General features: G+C 38.1%; 1 protein-coding gene across 1 annotated transcript in view; it reads right to left on the bottom strand.

Moving 5' to 3' along the window:
• The window catches only part of LOC107708442 (calcium-activated potassium channel subunit alpha-1-like), a 285,003-nt gene that overhangs the window by 18,452 nt on the left and 244,239 nt on the right, over positions 1 to 22,312 (bottom strand). The window contains exons 21-26 of the mRNA XM_016512675.1: positions 19,610 to 19,783; positions 14,781 to 14,813; positions 9,505 to 9,598; positions 5,048 to 5,171; positions 2,846 to 3,070; positions 2,214 to 2,406 (exon numbers count right to left, since the gene is read on the bottom strand). Coding sequence (XP_016368161.1) covers positions 2,214 to 2,406; positions 2,846 to 3,070; positions 5,048 to 5,171; positions 9,505 to 9,598; positions 14,781 to 14,813; positions 19,610 to 19,783 — 843 coding nt within the window. The remainder of the gene's footprint in view (positions 1 to 2,213; positions 2,407 to 2,845; positions 3,071 to 5,047; positions 5,172 to 9,504; positions 9,599 to 14,780; positions 14,814 to 19,609; positions 19,784 to 22,312) is intronic.

The raw sequence follows: 22,312 nt of genomic DNA, 5'->3' as shown, positions 1-22,312 counted from the left end.
AGAGACATCATTAAACATTATATGTGACTATCAACATACAATATTGTTGACAAAAAAAGGACTAAAATAGATTTTAAAAAATAAAAACTTTACTGGTTACTGAATAAATGGTTACACGATACAAAACCTTTTTTGTTGTTTAAAAAAAAGTCATGAATATAATTTGAAACTATTGGAATTAATATTAGGAATATCACTGTTTCAGCTTTTGACATTTACCAATTTTCATAATGTAGAAAGTGTGTTTATATTTCTGATAATATAATAAATCAGGACAATCAACAATCTTGATCAGTAATCATAATTTTGATAAAAAATAATTGTGATTATAATTTTGAACCATTATGCAGCATGACTAAATTGACTTTCAATTGACTAAAACTAGACTAAAATTCCCAGACTTTTAGTCAACATTGACATTCAATTTAACAAAGAAAAAATATATATATACACTATTATCTAAAGCCTAAGCACATTTCACTTGGTCTCGTGAAACTTTAATTGTTGCACATCGATCACACTCCATGAAGTTATGCGCCCTCCACACAGACATGCACACAAACCTTAAAGTCATGCTCTAAATTCTGCCTTGTGTTGTAGTTTTCAATGGTAATGCATTATGTAGCTTGGACTTTGTGTACTTTATTGAAAAAAAAAACTGTGTAGTACTTTCTCCTGGCAAAAGGCTAGCTGATTTATTCAATAACACCTTCTGCACAAGTTTAACAAGCCTCACTGAAACGTTGAGGTGCTAAGGGCAAGAATATTTATCAAGATGATGTGATATGATGTAATTTGTTACACCTGTATCTCATAGAGATTTCAATATGATCAGTTTTTAAATACATTTATATATAGATTCTTCTGCCTTAAAGACAATTAAATTATGATGTTTAATTATGTAACATTAATAAGAATCATAATAAATAACTATATGCCCAGTTGGAACTACAATCTGAAAGAAAAATGTGAATCATTTGTTATTTCTATTGCTGCAAAAGTTTACTTGGGAATAATCTGAGAACAAGAAATCTGTTCTTCGTGAGATAAAATATGTTCTAGTACGCTCAGTGTTAATGAAATAAATCTTTATTACACACCATTGCTCGGCTGTTGATCATGCCAGATGTTGAGTTAAATGAATTGAGAGCGTAGTAATGACCTGGACCACATGGAATCTGTGCACAGATTTCCACAGAACTAGAAATGCCCATCAGTCACAAATTTCTACACATCCCCTGCCACTCCTGCAATTTTTTTTAATAATTCAGCTAAATTGATTATGCTTTCAGTAACCAATAAGGGTGTAGTACTCTCAACTCCACTTGATACACTTTATAATGTTTAAACCCACAGAATTCCCCAAAATCAGCACAGACACTGCAAACAGATTCCTTCAGGGTCTGATAATGACCTATTCTTCAACAGTATGATTAAAAGCTATTATTATCATTCTCCACAGAGGGATGAGCTCTTCCTCAACTCTACACACTGCTCAGCATGAGCCTTTGGGACAATATTGGGACACATTTCATCTGAAAGCTGTCATTTTGAAGTTTTAAATCCATCTTTCTATGCAAAAAGTGGATACTCAATAATGGTTTAAATGTTAATTGTTGTGGGCCAGCTTGTGTGGTGTATGTAATTTACGTAATGAAGAGCAGCTGAGAAAGTGAAGCTGCTGATTTGTACAGTCTGTTTAATGATGATGAATCCTGATGGGCACAAGAGGATTACATGTTTATCTGAATGCATAAACAATCTGTTCGAGTCAATTTGTCGGCAAACAAATCTGCCGTGGTCCAGCAATTGGAGGCAAATACGCAATCTGCACAAAAACGTTAGGGAGGCTTTTTTTCAGAGCTGTGATTACAGGGGAAAGATATAATAGACTTGCTCAGAATTGCATGCATATTCTAATAATGAACATACATATGCATGAAACAGAAATTCTGAAATTTTGTTTCTTATTTAATGTTTGCATAAAGTGTCTAAATGACTGTTTTATTGTGTTTCTTAATGCACAAACATATGAAATGCCAGTCATGCTTTTATTCTTTAGTAATTGATGTCCTCCCTTGTTTTATCTAATCATTTGAGCAGATAATTGGACCTTGTTGTCTTTGAAAGCACACAGTAGATGACTGTTTTCACAGTCTAAAGCTCTTGAGGAGTATTCTCTATGCACTGAAGTATTCTTGGCCACTCCTTACCTTGGGAATTAGCCTGCAAGACCCCAATGCTGTCATCAAACTGCATAGATTTGATGTTAAGAGTTGCCAAGATGCATTCCTTGTCCTGCAGTGAAGCATCGTCGATATTGTTCTGATTGGCTGACAGGATAACGCACATGTCACAGAGGTTGATGTTGACGGCCCTTAAATCAGCTCGACTTAATGGTGTACCCTTCAGCGGAGAGAGAGAGGAAAGAGGAAGAAAGGGAAAAACAAATTAAAGACGGCACAGGAGCTCAGGGAAATTAGTTAACAAGTATTTACTTTTCTAAAGGCAGTGACATTCAGCTGATCTAACTATGTGCTGAGGGAAGAAAAGATGTAGTCTAATCTAAAAGGCTAGCCTTTGCTGACGGCACCTTTTTGGCTGCGTTTTTCATACACAGTCAAGTCAACGCTAACAAGCACTAAAGCAGGAAGCAAAGCCTGAGATTCACACGGCCAAGAGAAACCTGCTGCCAGAACATCAACACTTGAAATCAAATTGTGGTGGCACTTTTCAATACAAAAAGCTGGTAATGTCTTACTCCTTGAGTCACGTGAATACATAACATTTACAGATATCTTTTTTTCTCCAAGTGTAAAAACTCATTTTCAATGCGTATACTCACAGGTAAGATGGAGACTTTGGGGAAGTTGTGAAGGGTTTCCCACTCTCTTCTCAGATAATCTAATGAGCCCACAAATACGATGGGCTTTAGCTCGTGGTAATGGAAGTTGCTTGCTCTCAAAGGCATCACCAAGTTTCGAAGCCCCACTAAAGCTGACGTGACATCTCCAAATATACAGACTACTACATGTCCACTTAAAACCGTCATGGAGGCCTCGCTGCGTGTCTGTGATGAAAAAGCCAGAAACAAACACAACAGTTACAATCTCATCAGCAAGAATGGAATACGAGCTCATCTATTGCCATCCATACAAAAACAACTTGAGCTGCAGGAGTAGAGTATATATTGTTTAAAATGAAAAAGGACAGAAATTGTACATGCTGTATTTAACTGATTGAAATTTAATCACATAATAGCAATAAAGTATAATAGCACCATATGGAATTGTGAGAAAAAGCGCATTAAACTGCAATAATAATTAAAGAGAGGAAACAATATCATTGTAGAAAATGGCAACAGCATTTATGCATGTTCAAGCACATTATCATGAGTAAAAACATCTGTTTAGGACTTTTACTCGAAATTCAATTCATAAATTGTAAATGTTGTATTTAATTGATTGAAATGTAATCACATAATAGCAATTAAGTTTGAATAACACCATATGGAATTGTGAGGAAAAAGCACATTAAACAACAATAATAATTAAAGAGAGGAAACAATATCATTGTAGAAAATGGCAACAGCATTTATGCATGTTCAAGCACATTATCATGAGTAAAAAACATCTGTTTAGGACTTTTACTCGAAATTCAATTCATTTAGTAAAAGCAAATATATACTTACCCACAAAATAATTATCATATTATTATCAAATAATAATCATTATATTCTTACACTTTGGTTCATTGTGCACAAGGCAAATAATACACAACATGAACAAAAATGTTTGGGATGTTTTTCATTACTTTCATTATAGGGGAAAAATACAATACACTTGCTCAAAATTGCATACATATTCTAATAATAAGCATAGATATGTAAGTTCACTGTGCACAAAAGACAATAGCAAAATACATTTTACACTTCTCAAACATTTCAAAGTTTACTTGGGTACACTGAGGAGTCAGTGATGTCTGTAAAATTGTGATTCCCATAATGTGATACATGAAAAATGTACAACACTAAAAATTATTCATATTTTATATTAAAAAAATTATAAAAAACATTCATCAAAGTTGTCCTAAGACAAGAACGAATTTTGGTTTTAGGTTTTAGGACAACTTTGATGAAAGGTTTTGATCCACTTCAAATGCTGACTACTGTACCCAGCTATAGAGTTTTTGTCTCTGTAGAGAACATTATATTTTAGTGAATTTCTCTGAGACCTCACATGTCACAGTTTTAAGTCTGGATGTCCTGTCCAGAGCTGAGAGCACATTCAGGGCTTTTCAGAGATACCAAATGTTTGGAAGTTTCTCCATGGTCACTCCCTCTGCTTGGTCTTTAAAAATGGCTGACATTAATTTAGTGATCAAATTGTACATCCTTATGGAAATATGATAATATTTTGTAATTATCATTTAAATCTGATTCATTTTCAAATTGTTTGTCATAAATCAACATCTCAGGAAAACGTTATGGGGTTTCAAACCAAAATATGACTTCCTGTTATGAAACAGGATATTGATTTCATGTATGTCCACTGTAGAGAACACCAGGACTAAAATCATGTTTATTATGCATTTTGGAAGACACAACAAATGAATAGGAAAATAAATTATATATCAATATTCTTATGAAATATTAGATATTATTATGAAAATCTGGCCAATTATTACTCCCATTATTACACTTCTTTTTTCAACATGCTGTCCCAACAGCACATTAACTTCACTTCCAACAACACTTCCCCGCGTTGTTGCTATGATTTATTTAGGGTGATGTATCATAGTGCAATACTGCATGAATATTATAGGATGTTAATAAAAAATATGGCATTATGCCACTTACAGTTCTTAAGATTGCACTTAAAGAGAGTTAATTTGATAAATTCTGGGGGGAAAAAAATCTTGTGACAAGGTGGTGCTTGGATGTTCTTGTCTGATCAAAGATAGTACTTAACCTGAAAATTTAGTAAAACACTTTTAAGAGACATTAAAAGTGGGATTAACACTGCAATTAAAAATGTACTGTACCTACCAGAATGACCTTCTCAATTTCTTTGGATGGACACCAGTGAAACATTCCAGTAGAGTCGTATCTTTTCACATTAGCATCCATGTTCTCAATCTGCTCATTTCCCGGAATGAGCAGAGGGTCATGTCTGAAATAGAGCATAAGGAGGAGAAAATGTGTAAGAAGAAAACATGTACGGCACATCTCACCAGACGTCTATTGACAATAAATAAGCAGTAAACAGGCCTGTGCTGACATGGCTTGTCATTGTCAGATTGAATTTGTGCCTTGGACTCCTTCATAACGGCAGCTCTCTCCGGGCTGCCAAGAATGCGGAGTCATCAAAGCGTCCGCACCGGTGACAGCACTGGAGTGGTAGAGATGGAGCCGGAGCACTTCAGTGACTGAGTGGCACCAGAATGGAACACCAATTACCGGCTTTTACTCCGTATCGCTCCTGACGTCATGCGTCCAACGGTAAAAGCTTTAACAGAGCTTATATATATATATGTGTGTGTGTGTTATTACAAAAAGTCAGTCATTTGTTGCCCAATTTTATGCAGATGAAATTTATTGCCTTAGAATTGTCCAACAATTGTGAATTATAAAAAAATAAAAAAACTAGGGATGTGTGATATATATTAAATATTCACAATATATTTGCAACGATTTAGTTGACAATATAAATTCATTAATATTGCAGTGATTTTGAATGTCTAATTGTTTGGCCATCATATTTCCTAACGACGATGCCTGTAAAAGCTGTGAAAATTAACATTCAAGCACAAAAAAGGGTGATGTCTCAATGGGCACGTTTTTCTTTTGCTAAGAAATAATAATTATATACTGTAGTAAAATAAAAATGACTTAAGTGCTGTACAACTACTGGTACAACATACAGTGAATTTCATATACTGATATCATATACTGATATAAAAGTAACAAAAAACTATTATCTTTTTTTTCTTTTGGCTGTTGAACCAGAGTCATTTCTATGTGCTATGTGTTTGTATTTTAATAAAGTTATGTTATAATTTGTCTCCCCCAGTGACACTTGAATTAATACTCCACTTTTTCTGATGGCAGTTTTTGAGAGAAACCACAGAACTCTTGTAAATGCAAAAAACTGTCAACTAAAACCCACCGTGCAGCATGTTACCGGGCCAGAGACAGGCCAAAAAGGCTGGCTTTGAGGAAATGGCCTCGGGGCAGACAACAAAGCCCCATCTCTGAGACGTGGCTACAGGGGAACATGCTCTCTCAGAGTCTGCTCGACCCAGCTATTGTTAATAATATTATCCACAGATTAACAGCCATTTACAAAGGTTTTTTTTTTTTTTTAAACCAGTCCTGTCTGATAATGACAGGAGATGATTTTGTTTTATAATGTATTAATCATACACATAATTAATATATGAAACAGCTCATGGAGGGTGGATTTACTGTATAACACTTCTTCCAAAGATCTGAAGCTTATGTATAAAAGACGTTCAATAAATTACAGGATTTATAAATGCAATGAATAGCTATTTATTCATTAACATCAGGGTGTATTATTTTATCTTATGCATGTGATGTAATTTAACTGACCATGCCTGTTATGCCTTGTTCTGTAACATGCTGTAATTATCACAACACTAAATGAGGTTTGTAAATTGCATTAGCCCCTTGTTAATCACTCTAATAATGAATGATGGGACCTCTGCTTCAGCTTCCATATTTGCATAACTTCAGATAATATCCTGGAAAATTAATTTACATCTAAAATAACTGCACTGACATCTGAAGCCAAATTTCAAATTCAACTACTGCATATACAAAATTCAACAATGGATGTGTGGTAGTAAAAAAGTGCAAATTCTGGTCATATTACAAACCTCATAATTATTGTTTTTCTCTTTTTCTCTCTAACCTTCCTAAGCAGGTTAATTCAGTGACACAGTTCTCTGACGCACTGTTTCGACTGTGTTTGATTGCTAAAATATCACCTCAGAAATGTGTCAATTAGCATGCATGCATGAGATGACATCAGGCTGTGTGCAGGTGCTAATAACAGTGAAAGCATTTAGTGCTTTTACACCCCGACTGAATTTTTCATTATGTGGCGTGTGTTTCTGCGGACCTCTGTCATTTCAATCTCCCTTAAGTATACTGACTGGTGTAGTGCACCTCTGCCAAGATAACTATCTCTCAACCGCTGTCAGAGTCGCCTGCCAGTCACAAGCACAATCCACCGGTCCACACCACTCCATGACTTGTTTCAAAGTTTTGAACGTTGGTGCACCTTCCACTTGATTTCATTTTTGCAAAGAACCAAGCCAAAAACACTCAGTTTAAACAGACATTTAATCTGAAAACAAAAGGCTTGGAGTACTTTATAGGAAACTACCAGGTACCGTAAGCGAGACAGAAAGTTCTCCATTTAATTGGTATGTCCAGAGGAGCATCCTAGACATGCATTTGGGGAAAGAGAGAGCAAGAGAGAACAGAAGTTGAGAGCCGGGAGAGCTGCTTTTCAAACAGCGTTCAGCTATTCCAGCGCATCACTCGGCAGTCACTGGCTCCCCGAATCCCTCACCAGCAGCCTATGAAAGCAGCTCCTCGCTTTGAAAATTTTCCCTATCATGCAAACTGACAAAGGCATGCTTTTCAAAAACCCACAGCCAATCTGTTGATCATTATTTATTTATGACGGCCTGGAGGCGCAGAAGTCTGTAAAAACCATACTTGATATGGTATACGCTGGCTGTTTTTCCCTTTCCTGCTTGTTGAATAAAGTATCCCTAAGGCTCCCTCAAACAATCGCTTTTCATTGTGCATAAAACACACCTAGTAAAGGCGAGGTATTTAATGTATGTTGTAATATATTGACAAGGAGGGCACAGGTTGAAGGGTCTGCCTTTGGTAATTTTGATGTTTCGCTGCAGGGCTTTGGCTTGAAAAAGCTTACACCTAGAACAGAGGACCTGTCATCCAGTACCCAAGAGCCAGCTGAACACACAGGCACCCTAAAGCACAGAAAACTTTGACACCACTTTGAAGCGTTTCAAAACAGGGTAAATAACTCCCAAGAATTATTATCACTTGTAGATCAAAGAGTTGATGCATACATTACATGGCAAACGGGGACCTTCAAATCTGCTCAGAAAAACAGTTTTGTGCTGTAAGTTAAGGAATAAAAACCAAAGATCCTTCTAAGCAATCGCTGAAAGCTATTTTTTTTTCATTCCACTCGCAGTTTATTGTTTAAAACCGAGAGCGAAAAGAAACAATTGAACATTGATCATTTTCACTTGGAAAGCAGACTAAAGGGCGAGATCCTCTGCAGGGCTGACAAATGCCTTGTGGGTGGCACACAAATGAAAAGAATAAAAATGAAATAAAATAAATATATTTTTAAATAAAACAAAACAATATTACTTTACATATAAAAATGAAAAGTTAAATAAAACAAAAAATCCCCTATTTTATTTAATTTATAATACAATATTTAAAAAAAAATTGTATATTAAATTGAAAAAAAAAATTGCTGTTTTATGTAACAAATTTTAATTAAATGTTACATTTTACAACTATTACTACAATATGTAAAAAAATGTAATAAAATTTTACATTGAAGAAAAAAATAAAACTACTATGTGTCATGTAAAAGATTTTAATTAAAAAGTTAAATATGACTATAACTGCAATAATAAGCCTGCATCATAAAATGGCATTATATACTAACTGAAAGAATGTGACTGACTCTGCACTAAATTACAAAAAAAAAATATCGAAATACAAACATGCATAGAGTCAAGCATGTTGGCTATCACTTTGCAGAAAGTTGTCCTTTCCTCTAAACCTTCAGCAACACCTTCTCACTTGACGATGTGAAACGGAGGGCATTGTCTCTGCTATTTTTACAACCTCTGCATAAACGTCTCCTGGTCACATGGGCGAAAAGCAAGTCCTTTTATCAGTCAAAATCAATTAGCAGCATTCTAATTCCACCAGACAGGATAAAAGGAAGGTAATATTTGAATTCATTTTTGATTGCAATGATACGTTTCACATATGGCCTTAAGTACGAAGAACACGCCTCACAGGGGTTCCCACAATAGATGAAGAGCCCTGAGGCTAAGTAACCATGCTGGCGTCTCTGATTGGTTGGCACAGTCATTAGTGCCACCGCTGTTTAAGAACTACATGTGGACGGGACTGGGGGGAGATGACAGCTGAGACTTTAAAGCCAGAGTATTTTTCAAACAGCTTTTCATAGCTGCTTTCATGACAGAAATATTTCAGCTCTATCATTAACCGCTGACAGGCTGACAGCTCAAACGCCTCGGCCCGAAAGGCCTGCTCTCCCCTCCCTCTCTCTCTCTCCCTCCACACTTTCTTTCTCCTTCTCCACTTTTCCTACTCCCACCATCCCAGCACCATCCGTCCTGTCTTTCCTTTTGAAGGCTGGAGGGAGCGTCTTGAAATCAATGTCTTACCTCATCATTTTGGGTGAGCAGTTGGGTGAATTCCGCATGCCTCCGTTGCGTTGCTTCTTTTTGGGTGACAGTGTTGACGGATGCTCATCTTCGACTGCAAACACATGCAAAGAGTGTCAGACTGTGGACAGCTGGGATTGTAAAGTGTGCTGGAGATGACATATTAAAGAACACAAAAGCCAACACTCTAACAATCATTGCAATAAACACTCAAATCTGTGAAGACCTCCAAAAATAGAAAGAGAACAGTGTTAGTATGGACAAAAGTACACTTAAAGAAGGCAAGTACAGACCTGAAGGACAACCATTAAGCTCTACACCCTATTTCCCATGAATTTTCTTTTCAAAGAGTTGGTTTGAGCGATGTGTGTGTAGATTTATTTCAGTCCATATCAAACTCTCTTTTCCCTCTCTGTCATTGTTTGGAGGGCATGAGCTTGAACAATGACAGAGGGGAAGAAAAAAGAAAAAGATGAGTAATTCGGTGTGTGTTTTTTAATGGATGACTACATGGCAAAATCAATCCTCATCACTCAGAGAGCCGTGAGTGATGGCTCCGCTGCTGTGAGTCTGTCCCCCGTACCACAAGCACTCTCAGCGCTGAACAAGCACCCTGTTTCTCTTACTGAAACGCCTCTCCAGAAGGACGTTACTGAGGGGCATGTGAATGTCACAAGATCTCTGCTTTATAAACACATCATGTGCGAGTGTTGAGGGCCTGAAGGTTGAGCTGCATCTGAGATCCTATGGATATAGTAAGGTGAAATATTCAAAAACTATAGCTTTGGTTAGTTTACCCTAAAAATTTTGTCATCATTTAGTCACTCTCATGTCATTCCAAACCTGTATGACTTACTCGTTTAAGGAACACAACAAGAGAAATTTTGGAAAAATGCGCACGCTTCTGTTTTTCATATGACGACAGCATCAAATTCTGGCCTTCGCATCTAAAGGTGCTATATCAGAACTGAACATGAGCACAAATGAAATTTGTGAGCGATAGAGAAAAACTAAACAACTTCAATTTTATTTATGGTGGTTTAACAGCTTTGGTCACTTTGAAGTGTCACTGTATGGATCAGAAAAGAATTTCTTCAAAATCTCTCCTTTTTTTTTTTTTTGGAGAACTGTTCCTTTAAGTTGGGGAGAAAGTGTTCAATATGTTGATAAAAACTATTAAACACTGTCTGTCCTGAAACATTATAATTTCCATGTACACCACAGTACGCATTTTTTTTCCATGTTATGCATATTATTCATCTGTTTTTTGTTTTTTTTGTATTTAAGTATGATACCAGATACTGAACACAACATGGTCTGATTTGTATTACAGAGACAGAAACCCAAACTCTATAACACTGCAAGCTTGCTTTAGTGTGGCTCTGTTAGAAATTCATCAGTACAGCAAAATATTTAAAAAAATTTAAACAAAAGATGCTGTCTGTGTCTTTACCAAATGCCAGTTCTTGACATTTGCAATTACACTGTGGAAGGAGCAATGTGAGACAGTAATCAACTTTAAAAATATCACTACTGATAAGATGGCGGTGCAGTGGCCCTTTGTTCCGTGTTATGGTTGTTGAGCGAGTGGCCTGGCTGGCCCGGACCGCTCTCTCCTGCCCTTGCTCTTCCAAATTAGGCGGCGGAGATTTACGAGCTACAGTGGTGCCCTTCAGTAAAAGGCTTAACAATGAAATAACTCCACCTGCAACACGGCCATTTCAGCAAGTCTCTGCTTGTTCCAAATTACATTATGGCACTTTTACAACCTCAATCAAAATAGGATCAGCCCACCAAAGTGTGATTGCTGTTCCATACCATGGGCAGCTGTAGCCCTTGTTTTTTTTGTGTCTCTGATCAGAACGATTGAGCTAGACATCTGTCTCCTCTTTTTCAGACAGACAATGGGCTGATGCCTGCTTTACCGCACAACAGAGATATAATAGAAATGACTATTTTGTTTCTTTTCATTTATTTGTGCCTTTTAATTTTTTTTACTATAATTCTAAACACTTTGTAAAATTTGGGGTGTTCATGACAACTGGCTTAGGTTTAAAAGTCTGAGACCACATTGAAAATCTACTTTAAACCTGGAAAAGAGGGGGGAAACATACATAAAATAATATGAAATATTTAAGATATGTAATTAAAAAATACATTGGATTAGTTCTAATAGTCTGAGACCCAATTGGAAATCTAATTTAAAACTGGAAATAAACTGAAAAAAGTAAAATTAATATTCAGAAATAAATAAGGTATGTAATTAAATAAATAAATACAATTATGTAATGACGTAATACATATACATATATATGCACACACTCAAAAAAAGATGTAAATAAAAATATTTAATATATGTAATTAAAAAAATTAAAAAAAATATAATTTTAATTAGTGGCCTTGGAACCCCACTGTATGTGTAGGCTAGCTATACTGGAACTTCTATACTCCTAACGATGTCAGTTTCGGTTACACACACACATTTATTGTTGGAGCAGGGTGTACATTAGCCACTAGCTGCTCTACATGCATGCAGCAGTGACTGCAGGGACCCATGCAGGAGGAAGGGGTTGTCTGCGGCAGCACTGACTAATGCGTCCTAAGGCGCCACCTACAGTGTGTCAGGGTGAGCGTGGAAGACAAGGTGCTGGGGCGGTAGCGGTATTTTCCAGGCAGGCTGCGGGCCCGGTTCAGACCAGCCAGGCTGAGTCGTGACTGTGAGGGCGGCGCCGGAGGGAGAAGACTTCCTTTACGGTTATTAACAAGAGGTACGGCAGTCGTGGAGCACTCCACAACCGGCAGCACACTGGGAAGAGTGTTGGGAACAGCCATGCTGTTGGCCAGTTTGATCGAGCGGTTTTGAAAAGTCGCTCTAACTTCCTCCTTTACTGTCAAACAGTGCAAGACAAAAGCAATGAGAGATGATTGTGAATTGGGTCAGTGACATATAAGATAAAGAAAAGGAAAATTTAAAAAAAAAATCTAGTTTAAAACACACGTACACAAGTTATTAGAAAATTTTCTTTGTATTCATGTTGGTTTCATATGGTTTTGAAAAAGTTTTATACTATTTTTTTTTAGAAAAGTTTTAATTAAATGACTAAAAATTGCATGCGGTGCAAGTTAAATGTATTAACATTTTCTTTACACCTTGAATGTGAGTATACATATCCTTTACATTATTTTCAAAAAGGTTTTAAATATACTTTTTTTTTATTTTTTATTAACATTAATTATTATCACATGTATATCATGAAGCTTTTGGGCAGTCACACCACATGACATTTTACAACCTGAACTAAACGTGTCATAAGAAGGTAAAATAATCAAATATTTTAAGAGGCTGTAAATTAAAATCAAATCCCAGTTTAAAAAAATAACAATAAAATAAAAAGTGTTTTACATAAGATTTAAAATTGCTACATAGAAGTCACCTAAAAGCACATGCCATTAGTGCTTCTAAACTAAATATATTATGATTAAAACATTGAAGCATTCATAATTTATCACTGAACTGCATGAGAATCACATAAATATTTAAATATGAAAATACAAGTTGACATGATTTTCATTGTTGCGCCATTTATTTCCCCCTTCGATTACCATTTACAGACAGATCCACAAATCTGTGTGCCATAAAGGCAACCGCTGCATATTTGAATAATTGACGATGACCCCTCAGTTTTATTAAACACTACTTAACCACTTGGCAAGCGCTTTAGGTGAAATGTTCAATATGACATTAGCTTTTCCATTGCTAATAAACATGAATTAAATAGAAGCACTTTCTTCTCCGCCTGCTCTGCGACAAGACAGAACAAAGCACGAACATACTATTCCTGATCACCGTCACAATGAATCAGGTCTCAATCCAGGTAGGGATGTGCTCACACAAGGGAACATAGCAATCTCTTTACATTCTGCCTCAATATACGACAAAACCATGTTGAAACGATGTATCTAAAATGTGCGAAAATAAATACATCACACAATCCGCGAAAATGTTTAAGCCGTAAAAAGGACCAAAATGACAACAATCTGCAGTCTGACAGACGGGGGAGTATGTGGTGTGTATAAGGGACCTGGAGTGTTTCACACGGGGCTCACTGCCTGCCATCCCAGCCATAAGACTCCAGCCTAATGCTATCTACATAAAAGGCAAGAGGTTAACCAATATCTGGTGTAAGTGGAAAAGCAGTTCCCGCTCGCTCCCCAAACCTTGCTCAGAGCAATAAATAGATGGTTATTGCTGCCGTCAGCTGCCGCATAGATTTAAAGGCCGCCACAGATAACTCCTGGATTCATCTGGCCCCTGTCAAACACGAGTAGCATTATACAGAGAACATCCGCTGTGGCACTTTCACTGTGGATTTACAGTAATCCAGGCGGCAACTGTCCCTTTATGAAATGCAAATCCTGTGACGAGCCACAATTGTGCATTCTTGTCAAGGCCATTGTTAAATTATAGAAAATACATCTGTGAGAAAATGCATTTTAAAACTTTATCTAATTTTATGGCTGCTCTACATAAGTCAATTCGGCATGCACACACTTTTGAAAAATTGTAACATTTGAATCACCTTAAATTCTCCTACTTATTAATAATATTAGCATACGATTTTTTTATTATATCTTTTAAAATTGTTTTGCAGTTTAAATCATTTTTTTGTCCTCCAGGTTCATAAATATAACAAAAACCATTTAAAACGGTTTAAAAATAAATTCTCACTTCAGCCTATCAATTATTAAAATACATCAGGATACATATGAAATGAAATTTAATAGCAATAAAGCTAAAGCTCTCTCAGCATTAGTTAGTTTCCTAAAACACATTCAGTTGTGAACCGAACCCCAGACTGCCGCTGCGATCCCGTTTTCCCTGGAGTTGCAGCGCCATCTGCTGTTGGTGGCCTCACAATACAGAAACATGTGCAATGCCTCACAGCATTTCTAGCTCTTCAATCAACCCTTGCAAGGACACAGAGCTCTTTATGCAACATCTGGATTTCATATGGAACCCTCTATTCAGCACCTGACCTTCCTCATGCACATGTTTTAAAGTCGAGCAGCCCCTCTGATGCACTTGACCAGAACCCAGTGCTGAGAAACTGTCATCACGGCCCCCCTTCCCATCAATCCCAAGTAATCTACAGAGAGCTGAGGATGGCAGCTTTTGTGCTGTAATGCTAGTGGGGGTAAAATCAAAAGCAAAGAGCCAAAGCAGGCAGAATGCACGAATGAATGAGGGAATGAGGAAAACAGAAAAGTACACTTACGTGATCTGACATATCCGTTAAACTTGTATTTGGCTGAGGGGAACGCAGAGACCAATGAGAGGATATGGAGAGGAAGAGAGAGAGAATGAGGGTGAGACAGATAGCAGAAAGACAGTATATCACACTCGCACAAGAGCAGAGAGGACGAAAAGTCAAGTTAACAGCAGTTACAGCAAAGAAGTTGATGAAGATAATTATATAAGCAGGAGATGATTAAAGAAACAAAAAACAAAAGAGATGATTGGTGGAGGGACTGGATTTAAATGAAGCGATGAAAATCAAGCTGCCTGTTCAGTGTTTCCACAGCACGGATCCAAAGATCTATGACGAATATACTGCCCAAATCCGACCAACCTCACAAGGATCATTATGGTATTTGGAATTTGGTTGGAGAAAAGAACGCTTTGATAAGTCAAAATTTTATCCTTGACACTCAATTTGATGAAAACCAGTGAAACTCATCAAACAGATGTTAGCAATCTTGAGGCTTAAGCAAATAAGTTAAACAACAAATTACAGATGTTTCCCATCACATAATTGCTTCTGTAAAAATTAACCGCTGATCATTTTTGATCGGTAATTACTATCATGTCAACTGCAGATGAACGCCAAACTGTAGGCATGGCATGCTGGGAGAATCAAGATTATTATATGCTACAAACTTGTGACAAAGCAAACAACATTAGTCATTAATGTGAACAATACTAGAGATAATATGAATTCATATTTAATATTACAATATTTTAAAAGAACTAATATTGCAGATTTTTTTTAAATTAACCAACATATTTCAATATTAAATAATAGTTTAATACATCAATATTTAAAAACACCATTTTCAAAAGAATATTTTAAAAATGTAGTTGATCTATTGGTAACTGATTGGGTTGCGCAGCCTAAATGACATAACTTGGAAAATTTGGAAAAATTGAAAAGTCATTTTAGAGAAAAAGATCAGGCCAATTTGATTAACCGTTACGAGGCCAAACTATTTCTGTCTTTGGAATAATGAGCACCGAATCATTTAAAATAAGACCTGGAATGCATATTAAGCAGGTAAACAGTTTCAATTTTAATTTCATGTTGACTTTAAGTCATATGTTGCATATGAAACTGTATGTATCCGGGTTTGTTGCAGATAATCATAATGCAGGATGTTTTGGATGCATGTAGGCTGCTCTGTACTGCTGCCCCCATCATTGCAAAGTCTCATCTTTCGTTATGAGTACTGTATCTGATGCCATAAAGGTCACGGCGCAGGCCCAGGGCGGGGCGGTGACACAAGCGCTCAAGCAGGGTCCCCGTGCCGGTCCTGGCATATGTCGCTTGCGATCTGCGGGCCCAGGAAGAGTCGGCCGACTCTCTGGCTAGCATCTGTCCTACATGGTGGAGGGGATGACCGGCCCTGCTCCTGCCTGGTGGTAAGGAACTGTCAGGTTGAGTTTCATGACACACCAGCTAAGCTGGGGAAATGAAAATGCAAACATAATTTTCATGTCAGGCTGCATAAGAGCCGACGGTGCTGAGTTCCACCCTGCAGGGAGTGGACAAGATCCACTCTCTGGGCTGCGCCACCCCGCCCCGCCACAATCGTCACGTCCTCGGCAAACTCCATAACCAACCAGAGCAGGCATGAGGACAGGAAAAAGAGAAGGAAAAAAAATCCAAAAAGCCGCAACCCCTCTCAGTGTGCCAGGCGACTGTTGTTTACAAAACAGACATGTCTAAGATTGCCCTGCTGGAAACTTCCTTGTGAAGGCTCAAAACAGGAATTAATACCCTTTGTGATGCCGAGCACCTTGAGAGTCTTTAAAGCTCGTGTAATGAGGGGATAAGTCTCGGCAGGTGGAGCGGAGGGACTGTTGTTGTCATTGTAACTTAGAGCGGAGGCAGCTAACTCACTCGTTCAGGATATTTGCTCCCTAAAGCCTGCACTTGCAGAGATAACAAACTCTTCTTAATAGTGTGCAGTGCACCAGAGCTATAATGAGTGCTCCATTGCTCCCTACTCCTTGTCAATGTCTCTCTGGGCTTTGACTGCAGCCAAAGGAGCGCAAGAAAGACATAGTGTCGACTTCTCACGCATCTCATTTTCATACTAATAATTCTTTGTCTGGCTTTGGCAGACAGGAGCATTACCATCCTGAGTGATGCATGCACAGAATCAGAACAAAAATTGCACGAGGGCTGTTTGAGAAAGCGCCCATCAGGGAACATTACTTTTGTAAGACAGAGTGCATTTACTGCCACACGTTTCATGCATTCAGCAAAATTACTGCATTCAGGGGAGTAGTATTTATTTCAGCAATAACTGGGCTACTATAATGTGCAGGTATAAGACCACCATATCATGCCTAGCACAGGGATGTGATGATATTTATGCTTTCGGACCCATTTGGGGTGTGGGAACACATAATCTGCAATTTAGCGGAGAGTGCCACTAAATCGTCAGTTTAGTTGTGAAAGTTGCAAATTGAATTGATGCAAAAAGTGAGAAAATAGCACAAAAATAAGATAAATAAGGTAGCAATTGTGCCCCACGTGTTCAAAAGAACAAAATCATAATTTTTGGGAAAACTGCCATAAAATAGACATACAAATGGAAGTTGTAGCCACTGAGGAAGCCACAGTGGCTTTTTAAATAAAGGTAATAAATTACTTGCGGTGTGAAACATGTCCACAAAACAAATATAAATGAAAATAAACTATATAGAAAAAATATACATATTAAATATATACACACACCAGTGTTATGTTAGTATTAATGAGATACTATTATATTTTTTATTAATATTTTGACTCTTTTGAATTTTCCGATTTCATTTCGGATTTAGTTAATGTTTTAGTAATTTTGTTGTTTGTCATTTTTATTTTTTATTATTAAAAGCATTTCAATTTTAGTTTTTAGTTATTTTAGTACTTCAAGTTAAACTAATTTAAAATGAGAAATGTTGCCTTGCCAACAAGCTGAAATGAAAAAAAAAGTTTACACTTTTTTTTTTTTTCTCCGGTTAACATTTATTTTATGGTTTTAATTTTTGTTTTAGCTAACTATAATGACCGTGATACACACAAAAACAATGCCAAATTGCAAATATTCAGAACAAGGTCAATAACGTGATGACGTGCTCTGAGAATTTCATCAGAAAATCATTATTGACTGAGCAAAATCAAAGTCAGATGGAGGAACTCTGTGAATTCCTCATCATAGAGATGTAATGCTAGATCTGAGACGAAACCGATGGGAGAGAGTCAAAACAAAGCCGCAGCTGGCATTAGCTGTCAGCCTTGGCAAAATGCACTAAATTCAGAAAAAACGGCAGCAGCAAAAACCAACGAAGGATGACGCTACGTGAAGAGATCAGTAACTAGGTAATGACCAGTAACTGGTATCCAGGGATGTCACCACAGACCAAAACACAAGACACAAAGTCAACCTCATCATAGGGTTTGATGCTAATCTAAGCTGATGTGGTGAACAGTCAGAAGGCAGTTGTAGAGGAAATGCGATCGCTTGAACTGACCCTTGCTTTTATAGTAGGTCGCACCGCTGCCATTCCTAATTGATAGACGCTTTAGTATTTCACATCTGCTACGGCTTAATGAGAAGACCCCTGTTCGGCGCTGTCCTTTACACAACTAACTGCTTCAGTCATCTGACCTCATCCAATAGCCTGAGTCACCGCCATCTCAACTGAGTTCCTGTCAGGAGATCTCTTTTTAACTTTCCCATTGAGCCTGACAGTCGTACCACTGTGGTATACAAGGCATTAAATAAAGCACATTGACTTTTTCTCCCCTGATTGCTGGCTAAGAGAAAATCATCGAGGAAGATCAGATCCTGTGGAAAGGGGGAGAGAGTTTGACGTGTTTTTTCAATTGCACCTAAATGTGGTCTTTACTGAAGGAAGAGGTTTTATTTCAGCCAGTGGAAATGGTGGAGGCATTAATGGCTTGTGGTTGTAAAACATGATTTTCCAAGAATAGCAGAAAAGACATTGCCAGTATATTCTTACACTCTATGAACAGAAGAATCTTACTAAAGATCCCTTTCAATCACAATCTAGCATTTGGCATGCAAATTAAACATGATTTTAGTAAATAATGGACATATATTGTTTGACTTTTTTTTTCATTTACTGATATCCTTCCAATTTTGCTCAGTGAACAAATATAGTCAAAAGGGATCTTGAGCAGTGAGATAGACGTTTGCTTGTTTCTAATGTTTTAAATTGGGCAAGATGGCCCGCAATAACTGAACACATTCAAAACTCAAAGACCAAAGGATTGTGGGTATCCAGTGTTTGAACCTGGGGGGGAAAAAAAACAGTTAGCCATGCATCTTCCTTAATCTGAAGAAGGTCTTCAAAAATCACATGAACATGAAAACATTGTCAAAACATCATTAGTGTCAATGTACACAATTAGCCCATAGATGTTTTGATTAAAAGCACATCATACAGTTATTTAACAGATACATGTACACCCGCCATTTAAAAGTGTAAACACCAAAACAGTGACTGCATAAAGGTCACCAGCACCACACAAGTGCTCCACTAACACAGCATGCGCTAACACAGTCCTACTGCACCTACTGCAGCACTAACACAGAGAAGCCACGTCACTTCAACTACCACCAATTCACCAAACAAAAAAGAATATGTACTAGTGTACCAACCAATACGCCACATATCTGGAAATAGTGGAAGAACGAAACACACAGCACATGAAACACGGCACAGACACGCACGCACTTACGTACACGCACACTCACACTCACACTCAAGTCACGGACATCGAACGGCATGTGGTTTGGAGATCAAACTTACAGGCACGTAAACTGGTTGAGCAATCATGAACAGAGACAGAAGAAAGTGGGAAGGCCCTCTGAAGACTGTCCATGTTACTATGTACACTGCCTGACATGCACGAGCAGTCGTGCTGAGAGCGCCCGCAATCAAAACAACATGCCAGTTTCATTCGCTTGTAGACGGACATCTTGGCTACAGTCATGTGTTGGATGAGAGGAGAGGAAAGCAGCAGGTTAATGGCAAGGATCAAAAGAGTTTTTTCAACTAGGGAAGTCTGAAGGTAACTTTTTCAAAAACAGAAACAGAAAGTGCAATGCCTTAGCAGCAAGCACTGACAGACTTGACCCGCAGATGGACCACTGCGCTCCTGCTTGAAATATGCTTCTGATTCCGTTCACACTGCAGAAGTGAAGTTTGATCCGAATTTGAAGATTCATACAAATTGGACTTTGAAAACATCTAATAGAGGGCTTGTTTAGGCAGGAAGCAGTCGTCTCATTGGGGTCAAGCCGTGCCCTAAGGCTGATCATGTCATAAAAGGTCAGATATGACAATATGATCAGGGGTTGGGGCAAGGGACATTCAGGCAGAGAGGAATGGGTGAATGTGTTCAGCAGCAAAACCTCTTTGGATAACATCCTCTGTATCTAAAAGAGAGGATCACGTACCTGTATCAGATCATGCAGCAGCAGGTTATCGGCATCACAACGTGCTACAGGCTCTAACGTCGGCGGTCTATTCTGTTTGTCAAACTCTGCTCAATCAGGGATTGGTTGGGATATTTGTGTGGTAGCATGCCAATATGCTATTTCTTCGGCCCCTGATTAGAAGATGCTTTCACATGCATTGCGCATTTGATTCAAACATACAGTGCGTGGAGTATATGTATGCATTTTTTTTGGCTCTCAAAGGAGCTGTGGTGAGAGACTATAGCAGCATTTGATTGCTGTGAATCGGACTAAAAACGGTCCTTGGTATGCATTCTCCCGGTGCCACCTCGCTAACAGACCATAATCAAGTCTGGCACCCTCAAAAGAGCAAACAATCCACAGGGAAAAGCCTGCTTTTGACTTCCATCTGAGGTTATGAGCCCGAATTAAGAGGCCAATTTCAGTTGTATGCTGGAAAGATAATACGGTAAATGACTTGGCCTTTAGAGCCATAACCTCAGGGGCTGTTATTCGCATAGAACCATGCAGAATAGCTGAAATTAAGAAGAACAGGCATGCAGTGGGAGGCGACCGTGGTCGTATCTCTTGAAATGGCAGCCCAGTCAACTGTTTACAGGGCTGAAACAGATTAAGGCCATGTAAAAACATGCAGCAGCGGGGCTTCTACTTAATTTCATGCTGAAATATGTCGCTTCAGAGTTTGAGGGTTGACATTCATCGGAGTACATAGCATGTGGTTATGTTAGTCAGTGAGACATGGAGGGCGGAAGAGACACAAGACATGATGATGTGAGTGACTGAACATGACTACACAGAGAGCCTAATTACTGAAGCCTCTTTAACAGGACAACCCGATGTAGCAAGAATGCTCTCAGCACCCCTAACATCTGTCCTCACCCTACAACTTCCCATAATTCAAAGCAGGCTGCATCGTATGTTAAAATACTAATGGACAGGAACATATTTGCAAGCTTTACGTATGCACATAATAGCCTATTTTGAGCTTTTATTCTTACAAGAAAAGGAGTAATATTAGATACAGTGAAGCCTTGCATGCTTAAAATACTTAAAAACAAACACACCTCCATCTGTAAACCAATATAAAGCAAACAACACCATGGCTCCTTGGGGAGACCTACATAAAGAAACCTAGGTGACAAGTAAGAAGACCCTACACTGCACATTGGCTGATAGCAATCTTGCTAAATAGGTTTATGAGGACCTCATTGTTCCCATCTAATTTGTAGAACTACAGTGGCATCTAGTGGCCAACGTTGTGTACAGCAAAGGTCAATACCACCATGCGCCTAACGTTGAGAGATGCACCTATCAGTAAGGGCAGTGAGTAAAAAAGGACCCAACTACTGAAAAGAATTGAAATGTAGAACATTTCAATTCTGCTGATGGTTGTTGTGTCGTGTAGAGAGGCTGGGCAGGGGCCGGGAGGTGGAGACAAAGGGGAGGCTGTAGGCAAGAGGGAGACCAGATTGTTTTGATTGTGTTTTGGAGACGATGCTCGTTAAGCCTAAGAATTTGAAGAACTTCCCACAGAACTGAAAATACAGCAGCATGCAAAATTGCCTCTGACAGCGAGGGGACAGATTCAAGTGGACTTAACCTCCCCCCCTTGGCACTCGTGAAGTCCATGACTAATAGTAGCAAAATCAATCGGTTTGTTTGACTTTTCAGATTGTCATGATCATGAATCTAGCCATTTCGGGTTTCACTGAGTTTCTGGAGGGTCAAACAACCTTTGAAATGAATCTCCGATTTCAGAATGGTGCTGTGAGTAAATCTTTGGGAGGAATTGTGTTATTGGTCACGGCCTCATTGTTCTCTCCTGTTAAAGACTGGATTGTAGGGGGTCAGGGCTGGGTCATTTTCAGGCCAGTAAATTCTGCTGTATTGTTTTGGGCTGAGGACAGTGGAGAGATGAGGTGTAGGAGGGATGCAGCAGCTAGACTGATACATGCAACATATATATAGATATAGATATATAGAACTATTATCAGAGTGAGACAGTCAGACAGTCAGACTGTACTCTGGCCAC

This window comes from Sinocyclocheilus rhinocerous, unplaced genomic scaffold (assembly GCF_001515625.1).
Source record: "Sinocyclocheilus rhinocerous isolate Xijiao unplaced genomic scaffold, SAMN03320098_v1.1 scaffold295, whole genome shotgun sequence".
NCBI classification, from domain to species: domain Eukaryota; kingdom Metazoa; phylum Chordata; class Actinopteri; order Cypriniformes; family Cyprinidae; genus Sinocyclocheilus; species Sinocyclocheilus rhinocerous.
Note: the sequence above shows the minus strand (reverse complement) of the source record. Positions and strands in the feature narration are given on the sequence as shown.